This window comes from Chelon labrosus, assembly GCF_963514085.1.
Source record: "Chelon labrosus genome assembly, chromosome: 17".
NCBI lineage: Eukaryota > Metazoa > Chordata > Actinopteri > Mugiliformes > Mugilidae > Chelon > Chelon labrosus.
The window spans coordinates 11,990,967-12,015,348 of record NC_140350.1 but is presented as its reverse complement, the minus strand read 5'-3'; the positions used below and the strand labels follow the sequence as shown (position 1 = coordinate 12,015,348).

At 41.6% G+C, this 24,382-nt stretch overlaps 1 protein-coding gene across 1 annotated transcript in view; it reads right to left on the bottom strand.

The window, feature by feature from the left end:
* Positions 1 to 24,382, bottom strand: part of grik1a (glutamate receptor, ionotropic, kainate 1a) — a 211,024-nt gene that overhangs the window by 184,000 nt on the left and 2,642 nt on the right. The window contains exons 2-14 of the mRNA XM_084564465.1: positions 17,554 to 17,721; positions 16,141 to 16,398; positions 14,846 to 15,027; positions 14,038 to 14,091; positions 13,675 to 13,845; positions 13,255 to 13,398; positions 10,940 to 11,047; positions 10,621 to 10,665; positions 7,158 to 7,274; positions 6,594 to 6,797; positions 5,452 to 5,675; positions 4,759 to 4,877; positions 2,347 to 2,564 (exon numbers count right to left, since the gene is read on the bottom strand). Coding sequence (XP_084420591.1) covers positions 2,347 to 2,564; positions 4,759 to 4,877; positions 5,452 to 5,675; positions 6,594 to 6,797; positions 7,158 to 7,274; positions 10,621 to 10,665; positions 10,940 to 11,047; positions 13,255 to 13,398; positions 13,675 to 13,845; positions 14,038 to 14,091; positions 14,846 to 15,027; positions 16,141 to 16,398; positions 17,554 to 17,721 — 2,012 coding nt within the window. The remainder of the gene's footprint in view (positions 1 to 2,346; positions 2,565 to 4,758; positions 4,878 to 5,451; positions 5,676 to 6,593; positions 6,798 to 7,157; positions 7,275 to 10,620; positions 10,666 to 10,939; positions 11,048 to 13,254; positions 13,399 to 13,674; positions 13,846 to 14,037; positions 14,092 to 14,845; positions 15,028 to 16,140; positions 16,399 to 17,553; positions 17,722 to 24,382) is intronic.

The window sequence follows — 24,382 nt, the reverse complement described above, 5'->3', positions numbered from 1 at the left end:
AGTGCATCTGTGTGTAAACTCCAGGCAAGATTTCAAATGCTATCGTTAAAACATATACACTATGTTACCAAAAGTATTCGCTCATCTGCCTTTACACGCATATGAACTTAAGTGACATCCCATTCGTAATCTATAGAGTTTAATATGACGTCGGCCCACCCTTTGCAGCTATAACAGCTTCAACTCTTCAGAGAAGGCTTTCTACAAGGTTTAGTGTGTTTATGGGAAGTTTTGACCAGAAGGGCATTTGTGAGGTCAGACACTGATGTTGGACGAGAAGGCCTGGCTCGCGGTCTTCGCTCTAATTCATCCCAAAGGTGTCCTGTTGAGTTGAGGGTCAGGACTCTGTGAAGGCCAGTCAAGTTCTTCCACACCAAACTCGCTCATCCATGTCTTTATGGACCTTGCTTTGTGCACTGGTGCGCAGGCATGTTGGAGCATGGAATTGTCCAAAATCTCTTGGTATGCTGAAGTATTCAGAGTTCCTTTCACTGGAACTAAGGGGCCGGCCAAGCCCAGCTCCTGAAAGACAACCCCACGCCATAATCCCCCCTCCACCAAACTTCACACTTGGCACAATGCAGTCAGACAAGTATCGTTCTCCTGGCAACCGCCAAACCCAGATTTGCCAGATGGAGAAGCGTGATTCATCACTCCAGAGAACATGTCTCCATTGTCTAGAGTCCAGCGAAAGCGTGCTTTACGCCACTGCATCCGAAGCTTTGCATTGCACTTGGTGATGTATGGCTTGGATGCAGCTGCTCAGCCATGGAAACCCATTCCATGAAGCTCTCTATGCACTATTATTGAGCTAATCTGAAGGCCACATGAAGTTTGGAGGTCTGTAGCGATTGACTCTGCAGAAAGTTGGCGACCTCTGCACCTCAGCATCCACTGACCCAGCTCTGTGATTTTATGTGGCATGCCAGTTCGTGACTGAGTTGCTGTTGTTCCCAATAATTCCCTATAATACCACTGACAGCTGACTGTGGAATATTTAGTAGCAAGGAAATTTCACGACTGGACTTGTTGCACAGGTGGCATCCTATCACAGTACCATGATGGAATTCACTGAGCTCCTGAGAGCAACCCATTCTTTCACAGATGTTTGTAGAAGCAGTCTGCATAGGTGCTTGATTTTTGGCAATACGGTGTACATTTAACAGCAGGATGTGCGGGACTCTTATCGAGAGCGCGTCAGAGTCTACGTGTGCGTTTCTCCTTGTTCGGTCAGAGAAAATGGGACAGCTGTGTTCTAAATCTCCTCCAGCTGATTCAATTTGTTCAAGCCATCAACACAGCCTGCTTCCTCCTATCCAGGCAGTCGTAATCACTGGGTGCAATCTGGGAGGATAAAGCCCTGCATGGATCACCCCCGCTGAGCCACAGGATGCAAGGGGAGCGAGTAGCTGGGAGGCAAGGAAGTGACAGCCCTGCCTGAGGACACCGGTACATTGATACGTTATATAATACGAGCAAAAAAATATATAACATGCTGTATATTTAACTTCAACGCAAACACCCCCAAAACAAAAGCACAAGTAGGCTTTAATGCGCACCTTCTCCACTTCTTCCTCATATAGCCCTCTCTTGATGCAGCAGTGATGCGTGTCATCAAAATAAGCACCTCAGTATGATTAGTTTTTTTTTTTTTTCATCCTTTCATAAGATGCTTGGCAATAATGCAGGAGGATGGGGGTTAGCAGCTGAGGGAAGCCATATGATATTAGAAAGTGGAAGCGCTCTATGAATGACTCATGCCCGCATCTTAAAGTATGGCTGGACAGAATACAAACAAAAACTGTTGTGTTGCTGTGAATCTACTCTGATGACCAGATAGAGGTAAACTGCAAATTTATCAGAGATGAGCATAAGGTATTGTAAATATCCAGTGGTTGATATTAATTTCTATATATTTAACTGATGAGACAGACTAATTAATAAGTATAGGAATAATTACTAGGTATTAAGAAATTAAAAGAGAACCATTTTGATTTGTTTGAGGCGAGTCAAGGTGATAAATACAATCAGTAATTTACAATACAGTATTTTCAATTTAACAAATCTTTATTATACCTTGTGAATGTAAAAGATGTACTCTAAGGTATATAAAGTGAGGTTTAAAAAGCACTTTGTTTCGTTGTGTTGTTTTTCCTGGATGTACATAGATGTAATGTGTATGCTTGCACATTAATATAACACTATTGTATCACAACACATAGATCAAGAACAACTTGAGATGATCTTTAAAAAAATATATATTTTAACTACTTAGTTAAAGTTAAAAACATAACGTTGTGTGCTGTTCTTCTGAGAGGAACACAGAGGAGCCCACGGCAGGTTTACCTTGAAGAAGGTCATAGTGGATCCATCCCTCACTGCCCCATATTCAATCCTGGTCTGTTTGGCGAGGTCGTCAGCCGAATCGATGGGGGCGTCCATTCGTTCCACAGTGAGGAAGGCTGCCAAGTTGGCCGTGTAGGAGGAGATGATGATCAAGGTAAAGAACCACCAGATGCCCCCAACTATACGAGTGGACAGAGCCTTAGGCATCAACTCAGAGCCTGGAAGGATAGGAAGGGGTTGAGAAATGTTGACAAAGCAGGAATGGATGTGCAAACATCAGTATGATACAACTAGATTGGCAATATGTGAAGGTCGAGTGTGTACAATGTGTAGGTGGAAAGAACATGGTCCACATGAGGTTATATTTGGATTCACACCAGAGCTCCAACTGGACTTTGACTTCAGTCCTAAATGATGAATTGTGCATCTCTTCAGGCAGTGTGTTTATTTTCTTCTCAGGCATTACTTTTGACGCAAAGGTGCAAAAAAATATTACCTGAGCATGAAAAAGCAAACCTAGCAGTCCAAATCAGAATAACTCAACCTGAAAGCTGAATGTAAACAAAACAAGGCAACACATCACGGCAAAAATATAATGAAATCTAAAACTAAAAGGATCTAACGGGACAGGCAGAATGAGCGTGATGTTTAATCTTTCCTTCGCCAAGCAGAGGAAACAAACGATTCAAAAAGATGAACACAACTGAAGAATACATTTTTTACACGACTTTGGATACATCTGTGCCTATCCGTTTGGAGAAAACGAATGTTAACAGCGCTCCAAGAGCATCTCACAGAAAGATCATAGTCACTGTAAACCACCAAACAGTACGCACCCTGCAGACATCCACATACCACACATACTGTATTGAGAAAAGTACACTGAAAATAAAAACACCACATACACTGTAAAACCTGTCTGAACTTGTTTCAGCTGAGCTTCACACATTACAAACCAAATAAACTAAACTATAAATATGAACTCTTTGGAAGCATAACGTCCTCATCTCTTTGTATATGAATATCTTTCCTGAACACATCTGACAGATTTTGCTTGCTGTTGGCACTTTGTTGTGGGCTGATGTTGTCAGTAGATTTGCCGGTCATCCAATCAGGCACGTCAGACTGATCCTGCCCAAATCTCCTGCCCCGAGGGAGGTCAAGTCTCACATGAAGTGCGACGTAATTCTTATAACAAGGTTTGGCTGCAATTCATGGGAACTGGACTCAGGCCACGCTGAGAGGGCATTCAGGGAAAACAGGAGGCGAATATTGATGTTTTGAATTAAAGAGCTTAGAGCAGAGTTTATAGAGTCAATAGAGTCTCTACTTGTGTATGGAGGCAGCGCTACAGTAAAGGGTTCACAAACTATGCTAGTAGTAGCCTTTTAAACTTATATTTATCTCTGATCTGGTCTAGTCTGCATCCTCAAGTGGAAATATTTGCTGTTTATGTTCACCAGCTCTTGACTTGTCTGTCAGCTGTTTGGTGCTGGGCAGATAGCATGCAAGTGGCTTTTTTTTTTAGCTAAACACATTTGTCGAGAGCTATGTGAATTAACAAAGTTCTAAGTTTGTAACTATGACAGTATCAGTCGTTTCACCAAGTGACATACACTGATCAGCCACAACATTAAAACCACTGACAGGAGAAGTAAATAACATTGACCATCTTGTGACAATTCAATGTTCTGCTGAGAAACTTTTGGACTTCGCTTTTGTGTGGATGTTACTTAGACATGTAGCACCCACCTAGACCAAACCAGACACCCCCACCCCATAGCAATGACACTCATTAATGGCAGCAGCCATCCCCAGCAGGATGCAACCTGACACAGACACACACACAAAAACGGTTTAGGAACAACTCAAAAAAACATGAAGAACAGCACAAGGTGTTGACCTGGCCACCAAATTCACTAGATCCCAAACTGATCAAGTATCTGTGGGATGATCCACAGAGGCCCCTCCCTTCAACCCATAGGACCCAAAGGGCCCCACTAACAACATCCTGTTGCCAGACACCACAGGACACCCTCAGAAGGACCATGTCTATTCTCTGATGGGTCACAACTGTTTTGGATGCACAAGGGAGACCTACACAATATTAGGAAGGTGGTTTAAATGTTGTGGTTGATCAGTGTATGTCTATATCAAACTGACTATCTCTTCCAGAGGCCATAGTAGTTATAACTGAAACAAAAGAGGAAGTCAGGTCAAGGGCAACAGCATCCCACTTTAACAAAGGAAAGCATTGTTTTCCTGACCTCTTGTTTCCAAATTGCATCTAACATTGTGTTTAAAAGCTTACTCATAACCTGTAATAACGAAAGTTGCCCCTATCTCCACATAGCACTTATGTACAGAAGTAGTAATTACATAAATCAGTCACCTTAAGAGTCCATTAAATACCTTGCCGCATGAGAGCTCCGACGCCAAACCAGAAACTGTTGAGTAAAGTGAAATTGTTCTGTATAAGAGTCGAGGAAGGGTTGCATGGATGTGGGTTGTACCATTCGTACGGAGTGAACCTGCAAGACGATAAAAGAAAGAAGGCAATTCAACTATACAGGAAGGAATGCACTGTAGCTAATCGTGAGGTATAGACAAATATCATTTCACATTCGCCCATTATTCCAGTTCCACTCCAGTGCAACCTGCTGGAAGCCTGAATTGCTTTTGTGCGCTTTTCATCTTGATTCTCACATTTTGATTCTCACTTAGGGGTTGCTGAGCGAAAGCCGCTGGAAACAGTTTCACACTCTATCTGAGAGAAAGGTAGGGAGTTGACAATTACACCCACCTACTTAACAACCACAATGAAATCCAAACTGTCGGCTGCCAACTAAAAGCATTTTTATTTTGTTTTTGTTATTTTAGCCCAGTTATGCAAATGTTAATGCAAGAATTGGCTTAAGTACAGTCATGCCAACTTATGACTGTCATGTGCATTTGATACACCAGGCACTGGACACCTCTGTGCATTGTTCTAGGCTGCACATGCAGCTCTTGCGTTGGCAAAGCTGACGAGGACTGTGGACAGTAAGCAGTCAAACATCATAACATGATGCAGGATGGGATAGCGACATCAGTCCACCCTCTTACCTGGCAATCACAAACAGAACACAGCTGACTCCCGTGCAGGCTAGCAGCACGTACATCCAGATGTCCGGAGACAGGGGATTAAGAAAGGAGAACACGCCCGGATTGGTGCCGTTAGGTTTCCGGTACAGAATGCTGATGCCCAAGGTCATGAAGGGCTTGGAGAAGTCGATGACTTTCTCTCTGACGTAGGTGATGGTCAAGGGAGCCACAGCAAGATCTGCAACCTGGAAAAGTCCAACATGTTAAGATACTGCAGGTAAAATAGGTATTGTTCAAGTACTTCAGTAAACATCCGCCTCTAGGACCTTTGGTAAAATCTATAACAGGCTACATTAAACAAACCATAGAAAACTCTATGAAAGAATTTATTGACAACTCATACATTAACTATGACAAACCTCTTATTTATTAGAAGCCTGGTTTAAAAAGCCAGAGGATGCAACTGCAACTACTAATCCTGCATCTTCATCCAATTTAGGTGTAGAATTAGGGTGTTTGCTTACTGTCAAATAATGAGCACAGTATTTCTGGTTTTGGTCTTATTTGATAGAAATTATGTCTCTTATACCGTTAAACAGCGATTTTGTCCACTTCTAGATCAGGTCCCTGTACCCCATGCACGTTATCTGATGCGTAGCTTTTGTTTCACGTGAGCTCATTCATTCATTCATTCATTCTGTAACCGCTTCTTCCTGTTAAGGGTCGTGGGGTCTGCTGGAGCCTATCCCAGCTGTCATCAGGCGAGAGGCGGGGTACACCCTGGACAGGTCGCCAGTCTATCGCAGGGCTAACACAGAAAGACAGACAACCATTCACACTCACATGCACACCTACGGCCAATTTAGACACCAATTAACGTAACAAGCATGTCTTTGGGCGGTGGGAGGAAGCCGGAGTACCCGGAGAGAACCCACGCAGACACAGGGAGAACATGCAAACTCCACACAGAAAGTTCATGGATTAGAACCCAGGACCTTCTCGCTGTGAGGCATCAGTGCTAACCACCTCGCCACTGTGCCGCCTTCACGTGAGCTCATCAGATCAAATTCACATCAACCTCAATCAAAAGCTCAGTAAATTTACATGTGTAGATGTAGATGTTGCTCTTTTTAACGGCACCACCCTTGTAACTGTTCACTCACGTGGTCGATTAACTCCCGGACCATCCCGTTCCACTCTCCCTTGTCGTTCTGGGCTCCGTACTTCCCATCACCCACCAGCTTGACCTCATACGTAAAACCCAAGATGTTGGAGAGCTCTTTTAAAAGGTCCAAGCAGTAGCCCTCGAAGCGATCATTCCCAACCAGCTCCTTGTCTGACTTTTTTACCATCACGTATGGATTTTCCTATACAGACAGAAAGAAAAAAAAACATCCTGAGATGTCTTCATATGTTTTCTTATGTGAACAGAAGCTGTATTTATAGTTTCACTCTGATCAGGAATGACATAAACAGTCAGTCTCCTTGAACTGGTATGTGTCGAATGAGAATCTACTTTGTTCTCTGCTGCCTCTTCTCAGTTTGAGGTTTGATGTGATAACCGGACAAAGCAATGAAACCCAGCTCAGCAACCTCTCCTTCTCCTTGTTTCCTTCTCCCTTCTCATTGTACTCTCCTCTATTGTCCCTCATATCTGCACTCTCCACATCTCATATGCTCTCCCCTCCTTTTCCCTACGCTGTCCTCCGTTTAACCTTCCTCCTCACCAGTATTGTGGTGACAATAAGAGTCCTGTTAGCCAGAGAGTCTGTCACATTGTTATTCTTGTCTCGGTTGGACTTCTCCGTCAGGTTCATCCCCCGGTACGAGTTCCACACAGCAATCTGGAAAGGCAAACAGAGATTCTGATTTACTGAAGCACAATTGCTCAAAAATAAATAAATAAATAAACACAGGATGCTACATTTAACATCTGCTTTTGTAGTTATTATGAGCATCTGATTAAATTCAGTGAATGAGGCTGTGTTTGTATTATGAGTCACAATTACCATCTGTGCTGTGAGAGGGAAATCGGCTCATTATGTATTTTCTCTTTCTTTTTTTTAAAAAAAAGGTTAATTGGTCTCCGAGTCTTAACAGGAAACTACAACCTGCTCCAGCACACAGCATATTAATCATATTTTCTGATTCGGCGAACAGAAAAAAAATAAAAAAAAAAGAAGTGTAAAGGTTAAAAGACCCGACACTCTCGGCTCCTTTTCCGACCTTCCGCTCCATTCGCTTCTCTACAGCATTTCTGCAGCTTCGCTCTGATGATTCTGGGCAAAGTGCTGAAAACTTCACGTAATGTACAGCGAAGATGAAACTGAAGAAGCAGTCGGCTCCAAACAGGCTGTACGAGTCAAATAAAAGCTTACAGTTGTTCTGTTCTGGAGTAAACCAATCTTTTTCCTGTCATTGTGCAGGTGCTGAACATAGTGTGCAGCCTTCAATCAAAGCTGTTTCTCACAACAAGTATGAAGAATTTCTTCAGGATAAGTTATTACTTTGGACTGGAACAGCTTTTTTTAATAACTTACTTTTTTAGCATAGTCACAGTAATATAGAGCTGAAAGCTAATATATATATATATCATTTTATATATAATTTGCTGCTTAAGAGATAATAAATTTGTTAGGTTTTAATCTGTAGGTCAAGCAACATTTCTGACATTTTCTGACATTTTCTAAATAATAAATCAGATTTTAACAACCAGTAGATTAACCATGAATGAAAATAATCACTAGTTACTGCTCTACTTGCTGAAAGGAGAAAATCAGCAGAGGGGACAGCATGAATGAAGCAGGGAGAGTCAGGACGACAGAGGACAGCATGTAACTGTGACGGAGAGTGTCTGGCTCATCGGGCCAGGCGGTATAATCCAGACAGTTATCAGATTAGAACAGGCGTCTGGCAGCTGGATTTTGACCCTCTCAAATCCAGTCACTGTTCAAAAGCCAAGCAAAGGTCAAGGGAGCTCGTGATAGTGATGCAATAAAGTTAAGGGTATTAAATTATCTCGCTTCATAATAGAACCGAAACAAGTGACGGAGAAAAAGCCTTCCTCCTCTGGCGATTCCTTTTGTTCACCAAAAAAAGGAAAGCATTTTGGTATTTTTGTTCAGAAACAATGGCCTGTTCATGCACAGGAGGACGAGTAGCAGTGAACGCATCAGTACCCCTTATTTAACTGAGTCGCACAGAAGACACGGTCTTATTTTTCATAATTTGCCTTTTCAGAAAGGGGCTGTGTGGGATTACCTATTCCAAAAGATAACATGCCTTTCTCTCTTCATTACGTTCTATCTTAGCCTGTTAACTCAGCCAGACAGATGGAATATGTGCTCACTTCTGACCTCGCTAGAAGCACTCTATATCTCCGCCGTGGCACTTCTGTAAGGGTCCACTTTGCGCAGGAGTCCATAAATCTGTCTTATCTCTGGACACTGCAGATGAAGAGCACTGTGAATTGGGTTGGGTTTAATTAATTGCATTGTCCTCAATCTCAAAGACGAATGGACGGAGTGAGAACAATATTTTTGGAGGGTGTATTGGTCTCAGATGTGATTTCACATAATATAGCTTGTGTTAGACGTTGTCGGACAGGGGTATTTTTGGAAATAGTTCAGTCTGGAGTTAAGGTAAGAAGGCAATCTGACCAAGCCAATGAAATTAATGCTAAAATACAGCCCATAGGACAAGCGTGCTGCATACAGTCATCATCTTTTAAAACCCTAAGTCAGGGGTTTACTGTGTATAGCTTTGCAAATTTATCTTGCATACCAGAGCAGCTCCCAACAACAAAGTGTGCAATAAAAACTGACAGGAATTCTCTCTCATGTGCTGCGAGTAAAATGTTATCTCTGAATCCTAAAGCTCATCCTCATCCAGAACCAAATCACTCTGGAAAACCGTTACCGCAGAGTGGAGACGTACTAAGCCGGGCAGAGAAAGCTGAGGGGGGTTAAAAAAAAATAAAATAAAAAATACATTCTTTCCAGAGAAGTCAACAACTTTAAGAGAAAATATTTTTATTTCTCGGGAGACTTTCACTTTGTTTAGTCTCATCCTCCTCCTCAGAGAGCATATAACACTTCAGTGCTCAAGAACTAACAGGACTGCAACGGACTGATAATTCATTTTTCATGACCATAAAGTCGGCCCGCTTTATGTGATGTGCTTTCCATATAGTGGTATTTCCTCTGAGGGGAGGCTTTTTGAGGGCTGAAAGTACTGAAAGGAATTAAAATTACAGCATAAATCACTGCTTCTGCACCTTGACAGCTGCTGCCTGCCTACATACCTGTCTGTCTGACAGCTGAGGCAGACGGGAAGGAAGAACATAGCCAGCCTCTGACAATAAACTACATTTAAGAGGATGAATTAATTCACCATTTGTTCTTTCCCTCGTCTAATCGTCGCTTTCAAGGTGATAGGCGAAGGCATAAAGTAAAGACAGCTTTTCTATTTAGAATATCTGTAGAAAACGTAGAAGAGCAAAGCTATCAGCTGTGTAAATTTGCACCTAAAATTGGATATCAAGAAGCTGATTTCATTCACATCTCTAACAAACGCACTGGAGGGAGGTTTAAATTGTGCACTGGCCCAAATCTGCAAAGACCAGCGAAGGAAATTCTCATGTAGCAAGTCTTCAAGCGAGACTTAAGCTGTCTTCCCCTCTGCTAACTGGATCCCCTTTGACTGCAATTAAATCCCACTAGCCTGCATGAGTTCCATGAAATTAAAAAGGCAGTCCAATAGCGAAGGCACATTAAGTAGCGAACTGACAAGCCGATGAAAAAGTATAGGATCTAGCAGGATATATTTGCTTCTTTCTTTCTTGGTACTTGCCAGCACCAGCTGTGAGAACTGAATGCCATGATAGTGAAATTGTAGGACTCACTTTTCGCCTCTAATGGAGCTATAACTATATCGGTTTTAATAAAGGAATTTAATAATTTTCCTTTTGCAGCCGCTGGAAAACCTTCGTCGTGGCCGGAGCGACGCCTGAACCCAAACAGGCTGAAAACTGAAATGTCAAACACGTGGCACTGCTGTACACAAAACCAGTGAAGAGAAACAGGGTTGACAAGGCAAGGAGCAGGAAAGGTGTGCAGCATGTTGAGTGAGAATAAGGGGAGGAGGTGGCAAACAACAGCGGCTTTCACCAAACGGGGCACTGGCACAAACCTTGATCCACCTTTTCGTGAGGCGACTTCCACCGTCCACAATGCCCTTGTTATGAGGAGGGCAACACAAAGCACACACAGTGCGGAAAGAAATAATCAGTCTTTGCAGCGTTATACTTATTCATGACTGGACAAATCTAAACTAAATAATAAATGTGTGGATGGATTATACAAAACTGAATCTCTGCAGCACTTCCCGCAGTCTCGCTCGCTCTGTCCTTCACACACGCAAACACACACACACCTTGATGGAATGAATCAGCCAGCGTGGAAGCAGCATGAGTGTGGTGTAATTGGCTGTTCCAGGCCTCTGTGCTCACCCTGGCAGTGCCGTCCTCTTTGAGGCTGATGATGTCCAAATCAAAGTCTCTCCTCAGGCCATCTGTCTTATTAAGAACAATGTGTCCCGTCAGTCCATCCCACTGTGCCTACAAAAAAAGGGGGAGATGCAGAGAAGGAAGGAGATGTGAGAGACCGTCCGAGTTCCTCTAGTGTGTGTGTGTGTGTGTGTGTGCGCGTGTGCGTGCAGAGCCTTATTGAAGTTGTGGAACAAAATCCCCAGAGCGAGCAGCAGTGAAGGGGTCTAGGGAGCGAGAAGAGGCTTTTGTTGACAGAGGACATCAGGTGGATACTGGAAGATTTTCTACAGTTTGTTCTGTGGTACAATCTCAATATGCATGGAGGATAATGTTCATATTGTCTTTACGGTAGGGATATTAATTTGAGTTGGTATAATGCAAATGCAAAATGGTAACAGTAGAAGTAAAATTATTATTACTTTCCTGCACGAAATGACTTAATTCAAATGATGTAATAACAATTTTTATGTCCTTACTTTCTGCACATACTTTCTATTTTTGAATGATACCTCACACACGTTTGAATAAATACTGTCGTGGACGCTACATATACAAGTAAGTGCAGTTTTGCGAGGCAAATCCTTTGAAGTGAAAAGAAGAAACTACCACCGCTGCAGCAAACATGCACCAACAAAAAATAAAACGAGCCTTTAAATGTTAATGCCGTTCATTTTTATTTCATGAACTTTTAATTGCACCGTGTGAAATCAAGTTCTGGGATACTTCCGGATGTCTCGTGGGCACACATTCGTCGGGAAAAGGAAATTGCGGGAGTCGCTCTAAAGCTACAGCTTGTGTTTCCTCGAGAAGTGCGCAGTTGAGTTTGAGGTCAGCATTGGATCGTTCTCCGTCTCAGTCACCCTCTTCTCGCGTTTTACAACTAGAATTTTCCACACAACCCCAAGAAACATTTCTAATAATGCTAGAAAGGGTTTTCTCGAATGTACATTAGAATGTGCATTCCTTATTCAAGGTAGAAGTGATTTCACAACAAAAACTATGCAGGAGGAAGCTAGAATCTGTCTGTTTTTGTGCTGCAGTATGATTGCACAGTTCTTTTTCCCATCCAAACTGTATGCACGGCAAGTGTAGCTCATTTATTTCCAAATATATCGTTGCTGATAGTGGTCACAGACCTCCATTTTGACTTGACTAAATGTTTCCCTCACCCAAAAAATAAGCATTTTTTTTTTAAACGCTATATTTGAAGTCAAAATACGGTCATACTGCAGCACAAGAACTGTCAAACTTCATCTTCCTCCTGCATAGTTGTTGTTGTGAAGTCATTCTTAACTTGGATGAGGAACGTACATCTAACACACATTTGAGAAATAAACCCTTTCTACATTCTTATAAATGTTCACTTCAAGATGTCAATATTTAAAGTCTATGATCTGATCCTATTGTCTTCCGTAAGAAAATGACACATACTGAATACAAAGGTGTCTCCGCCCAAGCAAAATAAAAATCAGTCGGTTTTGTCCAGAGAAACACACTCGCCATTGTATTCCAGTGCAGACAGAGGAGAGAGAGAGAGAACGTGCAGGTTATACTGCCCAGGATTTAATTTCAGCTGCTGAAAGGAAGGATGTGTCCTCACATTCTGCACTCTCTTGTCCGAAATGGTTTTTAATTGAGTGTTGTGCAATAAAAATGACTGGTTCTTGCTATCAAAGAGGCTATTATCGAGTGATGAATAGCGCAGGAGGACGGATGCTTCAAAGGACGGACAGCGGCAAACAAAACGGACCGCTGAAAGAGACGAGAGACACTTAGATGCAAAGAAAACGAGGAGGAAGGAGGGCGGAGGGAGGCATGAAGAGGAAAATGTGAGTGATAATGTTCCCTCTCCATGGCAGGCAACCGTCCTCTGGTGGATTTAAGACTTAAGAGATCAAAACACTCATGCATCAAAGGCCTCATTTCTGTCTGTAGGCATCCAGTCTGACAGCCAGGCAGGGCCGCATGCTTTCAACTTATAAGTACATAAATACCGTGTATTTTCATGTTGTGTGGTTTCACAGGCAAAGCGTGGCCTGTCAGAAGGGACCTATGAAATATTATATCACATGATCACACATCCACTTTTGGTTCATGTTGGGTTTGCGATAGAGCCAACTTTGAAGGATCTCATTAAGCACTTCCAAAACACACCAAAGCTCATCATCAAAAATGCATGCTGGTCAAGCTGAAGGCAACAGGATTTTCTCAAGTCACGCTGGTGATATTCCAGGGTTTTTAGTTCTGCGCAAGTGGAGACCTTACACGACACTGACCTCTTTGAAAATGTTCATGAAGCGCGGTCCGAAGCGCCAGGGTTTGTGGCGGTGACACTGCAGGGAGCTGACGGTCATCTGCGTGGCCCGCTGGGACGCAACGGCAACCATGAACACTGCGTCGTACAGCAAGGCTGCGTCTGTCTGCAGAGGAGGGAGCAAGAGACGTTTTTTTTTTTTCCAAACATTAAACTCAAAAGCAATGCACAAATAAACATTGATTGTAAACAGCTGAAATACAGAAACCAAGGGAGCATGTCTTGCGGATGGAAATGTGATAAGATGAAACTACATTTTTTTACTATTCTGAAATACAGCTCCTTCGAAGTTTTACAGGTCAGCAGATGGTTTAGAGTTACATGAATGCAGCATACAAATGTGCATCACTGGCTTTCAGGAGAGCAGGTGTCTGCGGCTTACAGTCATGACTCCATCCATCAAGCCGCTCTCTTGTTTGGGACCCTGAAGTCTTTCCATGGCCCACTTGTCCATCGTAGAGGCTACCCACGGGTCGTCAATGTTCAGCAGCCTGAAACCCGTCATGTTGACCCCGCTGTAGCGATACGGCTCCAAATCCAGAGCGAACAGGTCCTGCAACAGGAGGGAGCAGACATAGATGAGGAGCAGGACGGAAGTTAGGATGTGTTTAGGGTGTCATTTTATCAGCCAGTCTTTTAACATTTTCCTGAAAATTTACAGTCCAAGGCTGTCTCAGAAAACTCAGATTAACTTTGTCTAGCATCTCCAATAAAACAAGTGTAGCTGTGCATTCTTCTGACTCACCAAAGTCGTGAAGAAAAAATGGTAGTACTCTGTCATCATTCCCATCGATGAAAGCTGCAACGTCAAAAGACAAAATATTTTAATATCAGAAAATGTCACACTGCTTATCTGAAACATGAGGAGTTATCCATCCATACAGCTACTGTCATCTCTCCAGATGCGTTATGCATAAAATGTGTCATATTTTATCTTAGCGTATTCAAAAATGAGGGTGTCATTTTAGAAAAATAAGAACAAAAACTGTTATTCCAGTGCTCAGTTCATTATGTATTGCTCTTTCTTTAACCACTGTTGGGTGGTTGAAAAAGTTTTCTCCTTTTTTTGCAAGTTTCACACACAGCCTGTGAATGAATGAGGCAATGAAGACGAAAACAACGCGAACAAATACTGGGAAAGTTCCAGGAGAACAGAAAATTATGTTTGTTTTTTAATGTTGCAAGACTTTCAATTTCAGAAATCATCAGCTACATCGCCATTTGCTTTAAATGAGCTTTGTATTAAAACATACATGTGATGGACATTAAGTCACGGGCCATTTAAAATTCTGACAATAACAAGGGGAAGTGTTTTGTCGTCCTGAAGACTCAACAACTATCTTTATTATATATCCTTTAATTGCTATTGTATAATTCAAAACACAAGAGAAGCCTCAGCAAACTCAGTAAATAGGTTTCATATGATATTCGAGGACGCAAAAAGACATTGTCTTTGAAGTCTCATCAGATGTGTTGCCCTCAAAGGACACATAAATGTGTTGAATAGAAGAAAAGTCAGTTGAAAAGAAACGTGGATAAGCCTCTCTACAGACCTGCTTAAGGAGCTCTCCAGCCATGCGGTAGGAGCAGTCGAAGATAATAAAAAACTCCTTGTCTTTTTTCAGCTCCTTGAGCAGCGGCCGGGCGTCTTGATAACCCGGGGTGAGCTGGCGAATCTTGATCTTCAGGTTGAACTTTGCTGGAGCTTTGATCAACTCTTGCATTCGCATCAGACCTAAAAAAAGAGTAAAATATAAAAAAGTAAATAAGAAAATTACACCTTTTCATTTATCCCCTCTTAGGTATTTGTTTTCCACACAATGGGAAAGCTGCAAGTGTATTGGCTGTACACACCCTACACTTTCCTGTATCCTATATACTTACTGTATGTGTGTGCACAACAGTCTGCCATTATGCAGCTGTGTCTATGTTACATTTCTGGTTAAAAAATAACGGGTTAATATCTATAAAGTGTGACATTTAACAGCAAGAATGTCACATTGTCTGGACCGTCGGGCAGGGACTCAGTATGGGGAAACCACCGGATGTGAAGCCATCGGTGTTGTGGTTTGTGTGTGGTTTGGGTCCGTGCAGTGTGAACAGGATATTGGCACCTGTTTGATATGAGGCCCCGGTGCCCTGTCACAGATTGGGTTCACTGGATGGCATGAAGGAAGTGACTGAGGCAGCTAGAATTGTGTTTCGTAATTATAGGCATGACATACAGTATGAATATATCGCAAGGTCCAGAAAACACACAAGCCAGCCCTTTTGACCTCTTCTCAGTCTCTGTTCTTGACTTTTAAATGTCATGCATTTTTAAGGGTGATATCCAGAATTGCAGTGTGAAAAAAAAAAATAATAATAATAATAATCTAAAGTGTTTTCAGTCAATACTGCTGTATATTTCCAGGTAGAAAACATTCAAATCCACATGCAGGTGGGTTATACACCATTATATGATATCATAATATTGTGTAGGTCTCCCTTGTGCCTCCAAAACAGCTGTGACTCATCAGAGAATGGACATGGTCCATGGTCTAGGTGGATGTTACACGTCTAAGTAACATCCACATGAATGCCAGGGACAAAAGTATCCCAGCAGAACATTGGATTGTCACAAGATGGTCATTATTATTTACTTCTCCTGATTTAAATGTTGTGGCTGATTGGTGTATTTGGTCAAAATCATTTTGTCAGATTCATATAATCCAAAACTATCCCGCTATAATTTTACACCACTTGTATGCTTGTGCATATTTTGTATATTTCAGCGTTTTTCAAAAGTTGACTAATCATCCGCGTTTAACTCTGTTCTCGGTTCTATGGGAGTCAGAAAACAACATACCCGTGCTGTCCTCGTAGACCACCGTCAGCTTCCTCCATTTGAAGAACGTGACCACGTCCAGGATGGCCCTGGCGATGGCGGTGTACTCAGGAAACAGGTTGATGAAGAAGGTGTCTTTGTTGTCCACTGACGGGTGTTTCCAGCGAGTCTGTATGTGAGGGACTTCCAGGGCGTTACAGATGGACTGAACGGCGCTAACCGAGGAGCTGTGAGAAGGGCCGAACACAGCCACCACCCCAAGAGCCAGCTGGTCGCACACTGGTGAGAAAGATGGTCGGTGATTATGGGTTAGGATAGTAGATTTTTAGAATGTGTCTCAGCTTGCTGCAAATCTGCTTCACTTTGCAGTTTAATAATTTAAAGGGACAATTTGGTTTGGTGGAACTGAGACTATTTCCTGACAATATGCATCTTTCTTTCAGATTAAAAACAAAGACTGATTTAGAAGCTACAGATGGTTTCAGAGATCCAATAAGATTTCGCAGGATATAGCAGAAATATTCATACTTATGCTTTATATTGAGTGTATAATTGCATGTAATGACAAACTGCAGTGTTTCTGTTGGTTTAGAATGAGCACTTCAAATCTAAATATGGAGTGGGTGCTCTTCCTGCAGAGTCCGCCATGATGCGTGGTCACATTTCAACATTAGCCGAGAACAGACAAACCAAACTGTGACCCTAGAGGTCCTTCCGCATTTTTCACATTGAAGTGGCAGGGGCACTCTTGTAAAGGCAGGGGTGGGGGACTGGTATTCTGCTGGTCGCAATCTGCAACCTTACAGTCTGACACTCTCGTCCTTTAAATGACATCCTGCGCTTTTCAACCATCACCAGTTTACCAAAGATCGGTGGTTAACTCCGTGACCTGAATGCTAATACATAACAGCCGTCTATAGTGAGGCTACTGTATGCTAAATTAAGCATGCTCACTGAAGGGGGGGGGCGGTTAAATCGATGATTTTGTATGCTGTAATAACATAATCATCACTATCATTGACTTTGTATTGCGTGAAGGTGTCTCCCTGTCAGCTCTATTGGCTAGCTAGAGTGAAAAATGCATCAAAGCCGCTGAGTGGTGGGATGCATTACCAACAGGGTGAAGAACCCAGAACTCATTTTTTTAAAGCTGCCGAACCGAAAAACTGACCCTGAGACCAAAGTGGACAGAGGCAAGGAGACATGAGGCCCCAGCAAAATGGATGGGATAACTGTGGGATCCTGAATACCATGGAGTGCAGCAAGCAATTAATCCCTGGTAAGTAAAATACTTCGAGTGTCAGTATGTTCTCATTTGGTCTATTCTGGACTCGCCAACGGTTTCAGGTCGCTTTCTGACATGGTCATATCAATTATAGGCGATTTTGTCGTCATCACTTACAGTAAAAACAGGTCTCGAAGCCATTTTCCTACCTCTCCTGGAAGCCTCAAAGCCATCAAAGAGGTTGATCCTCTGAATGTCGTAGGTGAGAGTGATGTTGGGCATCAGGGTCTTGTTGCGGTTGATGTTATTCACAGCGAACTTGAAAGCCAGCTCGTCCATGCTCACTAACTCACTCTCCCGCGTCTCAAAAATACCGCCTGAACATGGAGTATGGAAGAGAAACAGAATATTGTTTTATTGTTTATTTGGATCCCCATTAGCTGCAGCAGAACTGCAGCTATTCTTCCTGGGGTCCGACAAACAGGACAAAGTTAAAGTTAAAAATTTGCTAGACGCCATTATTATTAATAAGAGAGCAATTAATAGTAACTCATAGAGAACAGAGGGATTTTTTTTGTTGGCTTGCAACCTGACACCCCTGTCATCAGAGAAATTGTTAAAAAAGACATTTATAAACATCATCTAATAAGAAAATGTTACCATATTATATGACTGAAATTGTGCAGATCACATTACACAAGACAAAACATAGATTTCATTTCATTAACAGAATCTATACGAACAGCAGCGTTCATGTATATTTGTGAAGCAGATGGATAATCTGCAGCAATCTAAATGACACCACATGTGCCTCGCAGCCTGGTGTAAATGAAGGTCCTTTCTAATAGTCATTATTATGCAAATCAAATCTCTTTCATTAACAAATCCATAAATACATTACACTGTGCCTTTGATAAAAGATAATATTTGTAGTTTCCTTGCTTTAGCTCAAGATTTATAGGAGCTGCGGACCAGTTTGAAATTCTCGCAGAAGCATGCAAATGAATATTAACTGCTTGAAGATGAAGAATCCTAATTTCCCCGCAGGCATTAAGTAAATTCAAAACACTTCGCCTCTCAAAGAGGGAAGACGTTCCCGAGGTGAAGGTAGTTGCTCCTCCGCTGCTCTCACTTTTACAGTGCGGGGACCCAGGGCCATGTGCAACTCTCAACTGCATGGACCAGCTGTCAGCAGTCAGTGAAGAAACAATGCTGTGCAGACTGACTTCTGAAAATTGCCTTCAGACCCCTCATCAACATCCTGTCATCGGTGGTGCGGAAGATGTGAAGTCTGGATTCAAAGGGCAGATGAAATGGATGTAGCGTAATTGCTCCCACGGTGTGAAAGAGCAGGAAATAAAGAGGCTTTAAGAGTTTTCTTTGTTGAGGTTCAAAACAGGCTTTTGTAGGACAAGTCAATGGACAGGGGCAGGAGAAAAAAATAATTGGAGGACTAATTGTCAGTCGTGAAGTTTGTCAGGGCAGTTTCCTGAGTGTCCAGATGAAGTTTATTAAGGTTTCCTCTCTTTCTCCAGACTCTGATGCTTTGCAGGGAGCAAATGATGGCAAAGGCTTTTAGTATCATAACCTATAATTCTCTCTAACTTTTGAATGATAACTTGTTTTTTCTACAAGCATAGTGTCATTCAAGTGCGAGGAAATAGGTCTGCGTGTTGTGAAATAAATTGCACTGTGACAAGCAAATAATTCACACTGCATCAGCATTCCTTTAGTTTCAATCAATAGGCTTTCACGGCTCATAATGCAGCTCACCGTGTGGCGTTGTGTAACGTTTGTGCATGCAGGGAGTGCTTTCAGATTTCTTTTGCAGTCCTGACTTCTGCATATCCAAACAATTATGTGGCACCAGGGTTGAGATGTAGGACTGTTGTTGGACATTTTCTGATAATAATGCTGATGTCGTATGCGGCATCAACAGAAAAACAGCACATTACGTTGACAGTGATTTATTTTTTCCTGTAAAACTTTTTTTTTTTTTTTTTTAAAAGGAAATCAAACTAAGTTATTAAATGAAGAGCCAGGGAAAAACATGTATCCAGAAAACTGCTATCAGCCTCATGTCTGTACAGAATAGTGGTTGTGACCTCAAAGTCAGCAGCTGTTAGCGTAGCTTAGTACAATTATTGGAGATGCTGAAACAGCCCCACAATAGCCTAACCCTAACCTGAATCTGCTAAAAAACATATGATCAAGAAGTGCATTGTCCGTTTAATCCGTAAAAAGCGGCTTGCAGCGATGTAGCTTAGCTCACACAAAGTCTTTTCACCCTTGAGACTTGGGTTTAACTCCCGAGCATGTGAGGCCATTACATTTTTTGTTTTGTTTTTATACTCAAATGTCATTTTTACTTGTGTTGCGGTGCTGTTTTCTGTTGCTTTTGGTTGTTGCTTCGTTAGGTTGAGGAAAATACCACGGTTAGGGTTGTAAATGCGGGCCTGGGACTGGTGGTTGACAAGTTTGAATCCCAGGACTGATAGGAAAAATGTATGAGGGTGGAGTAAATAGTCTATAGTATAGTATAGTAAATAGTCCTAGTCTGGTCTAGGTGGGTGGTACATGTCTAAGTAACATCCACACGAATGCCAGCAGAACATTGTATTGTCACAAGATGGTCAATGTTATTTATTTCTCCTGTTAGTGGTTTTAATGTTGTGGCTGATCGGTGTATGTCTAAAGGGAAAAGGTCGTGTTTTACTATTCCATCTTCTGATTCTAAGTAGTCAGTGCTGTGGACACATTTTTTTTTCAGAAATGCAACACAAAGGGTAGGAAAATCCAGTGAAATGGGTCTGTGCTGGTTTTATGCACCTTAGAGTGACACCATAGTTTGAGGATTTGTATAAAGAGGTTCTTTGAAGTACAATCCATTTTTCACTTCCACAAACAGGCAGTGATAAAAATCCCGGCAGTCATTTGAGGCATCCTGATTTAGTGGGCTGTGAAAACAGTCAAATGGTCAAGTACCGTACCCTGAGACGCTCTGTGTCCTGTGTCAAGGTTATCAGAACTCAGACACAATGTAAATACACGTCGACGCTCATGATCAATGGCTGATAAATGTCAGTCCCTCAGATTACACAAAATGACTTATCTGTAGGTCTTTACTTGGTATTCTATGCATACTTGAAGAATATTGATTTTGTCTACAATGATGTTCATGCATTCACGCGACATTCAAGCTCACACGGCAGCACTCACGACTTGTCCCAAATAAATCCTGGTAAATTCCCTGGCAATCAATTAGTCATCGCAGAAGAAAAAACATCAGAACCATTATCCCCCTCCTTTGAGAGGAAAACAAAAAAGTTGACAAACAAATAGAGGCTTTGCACCAATCTGCCATGCAAGCCTGATCAATCTCTACTCTTGGAGATAAAGATGTTGGTGTCTGTGCTCGGAGAATCTCACACCGTCCATCTTGAGTTCACTATTTAATCACAGATAATTATGTTTTGCATTAGTGATTTGTCAAGCCTTCTTGCGGAACAGCTTGAACCCTGCTGACTGCTGCAGTCATCGAAATGCAGGCATTTTTTTTTTCCCTCGCAAATGAATTAATGTAACACAGAACACTAAAAGCATTCACTTAGCCCCCAAATAATGAGGAGTAATTCACCGCATCCATCTGGCATATAAAATGGGAAAAGTTTCAGAGGGCGCGCAGGACTCCATAAATGCTTATTAACATGTGCCTGGGGTTTTGCAGGTAGATTTTATCTGCATAAAATACAAGCACACTCGAGAGGTGGCTTAAAACACAGGACAGCTCATTATGGCTAAATTGAGGATGACAGTAAACATAAAATCTATTTTCCTCAGAGGTAATTAAGGTTTGTCTGAGATTTGTGCTTTATGATCCTCTGTCATACAAAAAGAAGAATAACACTCCACAGTCCAGAGACAGAGTCGAGATTTGCTCTTTCTTGATTTTATTCATTCAGTTATTACCGCATAAAGTTTGGACAAACGATTTAAATGGCCTGGCAGATCTTTGCCGCTGCCTAATCAGTTCCAAGCAAAGGTGTTCCACAGAGCAACTTTTTGCCACAAAAAATTTGTAGGCAGGGAAATTGGTCTAGCTTCCAGGCTAATAATTCGAGGATGTGACATGCGAGGCCTTGCCAACGAACCAAGTTAACACAGTGCTAATTAAGCTAATCAGCACTAATTGAATCTCTCTATATTTCGCAGTATACCAGAGTTTTAGATCTGGTGTTGTTTGCCAGCGCTGAAGAGGGGAGCAAATGTAACAGTGCACATGGAATAGCTTACAGCAACTGGGAGAATGGCGTTAAACGTAGAGTTATGGATGTAACAATGGTTCAATGAATTCTCCACCTCTGACGTCCTAGGAAGCGCCCGAGATCATTTTTAGAGTGACCAGAAAAAACAACAACTATGTGTCCAGACGAAGCACAAAAGTTGTTGATACTTCCGACTTTGGTGTTGCTTTTACTCATTGGAGAGCTCTGACACGAGAGAAGGCACACTAGACTGTAGACTGGCATACATGTAATTTATTTCACAGCCAGAAGGGGGAGACAAACATTCTGAGCTGTAGCTTTAATATGCTGTGTTGACTATGTATCAGTCTCAGATTGATAAAGATAAATAAATAAAAAATGCATTTAAAAATTACTGATTCAAAATGTAATAATTAATTTATGATAAGGGTACATCAGCTTGCAGGTTTCTCAATTCCTACTTATCATACCAGCATATTTTGCATATTTTCAAACGCACAACTTGGTTTGACCTTCAGATGGCCATCACCCAAAAAGCATACTATAGCAGTGTCATCTTTTATTTAGCGCTGCATTACAGAGGAGAGCAGCTACACATCCAGCTGCCAACTGAGATGTGGAACTGCCCTGAAAGAACACCGAGCCGGACAAGTCTTCCCTTTCGTACAAGGTGACAAAAACTACTGCCATCATTGCCTGCTGTGAAAAAGGATTGCCATGCACTTTGGACAGGTGATGTGGTACAGGCAGGAGGAAATACATCTGGGAGAGAAAAAAGGGGTCTCAGGTGTCAGGCATTTCACTGAACCCCGTTGTTGTGGCTGAGAAAACACACAGGAAACAATTTGTTCTCAACAGCGAATCAAGGGAGCTGTACAAATGGCCAAACAAGGCAAAAATGCAATCAGGGATGTAGAGACTGAACAGGGGCAGACACTAATAACTGGAAATGACTGCAAGGGCAGCAAAAGGACATGGAGTACCTGAAAAGCAGCATGTGCTACATCAAGAGTGCACTTGCATATTTGGGATGCACAAAAGGAATAAATTTAAAACTGAAAACATTGAAACATATCTCGCATTTGGTCCAGATATTGATAGCATTACTAATTCAGCAGAGATGTTAAGATATTCAGCATCCACTGAAACATTTTGGCACATTTAAAACAGATTGTTATCAAAGAATCTGATGCTTTTTGTTGCATTACCACTGATAGCAAAGATAAAATAATAATAATAATAATAATTAGTTGTGGGTTGACATTTTTAGAACAGGTTGTCTAACATGAAAGCAGTGTACGTTACAGTTGCAATCATGCCAAGTATTTTCAAGTTCCAACGTCTGTGCTCACAAATCGAACAGACACAGATGATGCTATCAACAAAGAAAGGGCTTAGAATTGCCTCTGTTTCACTCATCATCCTGAACTCAATCTGCAGATCACAACAAAAGGTCTCATGAGACCACAGGATCAATACATACAAATAAATAAAGCTGGTTATGTTATTCAATATCAGACTTCAGCTCCCTCTTCTTTCTCCAAGCAAAAGGTTTTGGGTCTCTGCCGGCATGATGAGCAATCACGCTACTGAGGCAGCCAATTCCACAGTATATCTGTGTGTGTGTATATAAATATATATACATATATTCATCAAAAGTGAGGGAAAAATCTTTGCAATTTGGCCGAAAAGTTGTTAATTCACTAATAGTTCATATAATTTGTTAGAGAAAAAGAAACTGATGAATACGCTTAGGCAGGTGCACTTATTATGAATGTAGGTTACAGCTCCAGCTTGACTTGGGCAAATAAATTTAACAAAAAGCAACACCTGGAGCCAAACTTTGCACTTCTGCAAGGTCTCTCTCTCTCTCTCCGAGCACACACTGATAAGTGTCTGTGTATGTAAATCTTTTGGACTTGTGAATTTCCATACTTGTGTTGTTCAAGGGGCCCGAGCTGAAGCACCAAAGCTGAACATATTGGTCTTGAATCGTCCTGAATGTTAATGTGTGACCCAGAGCCAAACTCTGGATCATAAAACGTCAGCGTGCAGCTGGACTTCACCACATGAACTGAACGAACGCTATCCATGCCAAAAGGGGATCTAACTCACAGGAAAGCATATATGAAGAGCTTAACAAAAACAAAAATATGAATAAAACGCTTATAGGCTAAATGGCTGCAAATATGTTTCAATTGTTAATATTTCAATGTGTACCTATTCACATAAAGGCCAGAATTGTAGTTAACTGTAGAATATATTAGTTTCAACAGAACCAATACGGTTTGCCATATTGGTCACACTTGATCAAACTTGTTAGCTAATCTTATGACATAGAGCAAATATCGTCGTACTAACAGCTTGATGAATGTATGAACACTATGCTACATGGAAAAATGTTTAATCAAATCCACAGTTAAAACTGGAGATATCAGAGCAGACACAGGGAGTCAATGAAGCTACCTGTGGGTAGTTTTAAGAATATGTAACTAGGCAATGAAATGTGTAAACATTATGGATTAATTTTGATTTACAAAGAACTGTAATTGAACAATATATTAGAATAACTGTAGTGTGGCAAGTGGGGCATAATGTAAGGTATATTGTCAAATGGGAAGAAAGTGTTTAAGATAAAACCTTGAAATGCAAGAAATCTACTAAAAGTGAGCGTCTCCATTTGTGCTTTTTAAAATAAACCCTCAGTGAGTAGTTCATTAAGTACACCTCTGATTTCTAATACAACAGCTCTGGAATAAATCCTCCAGCACAG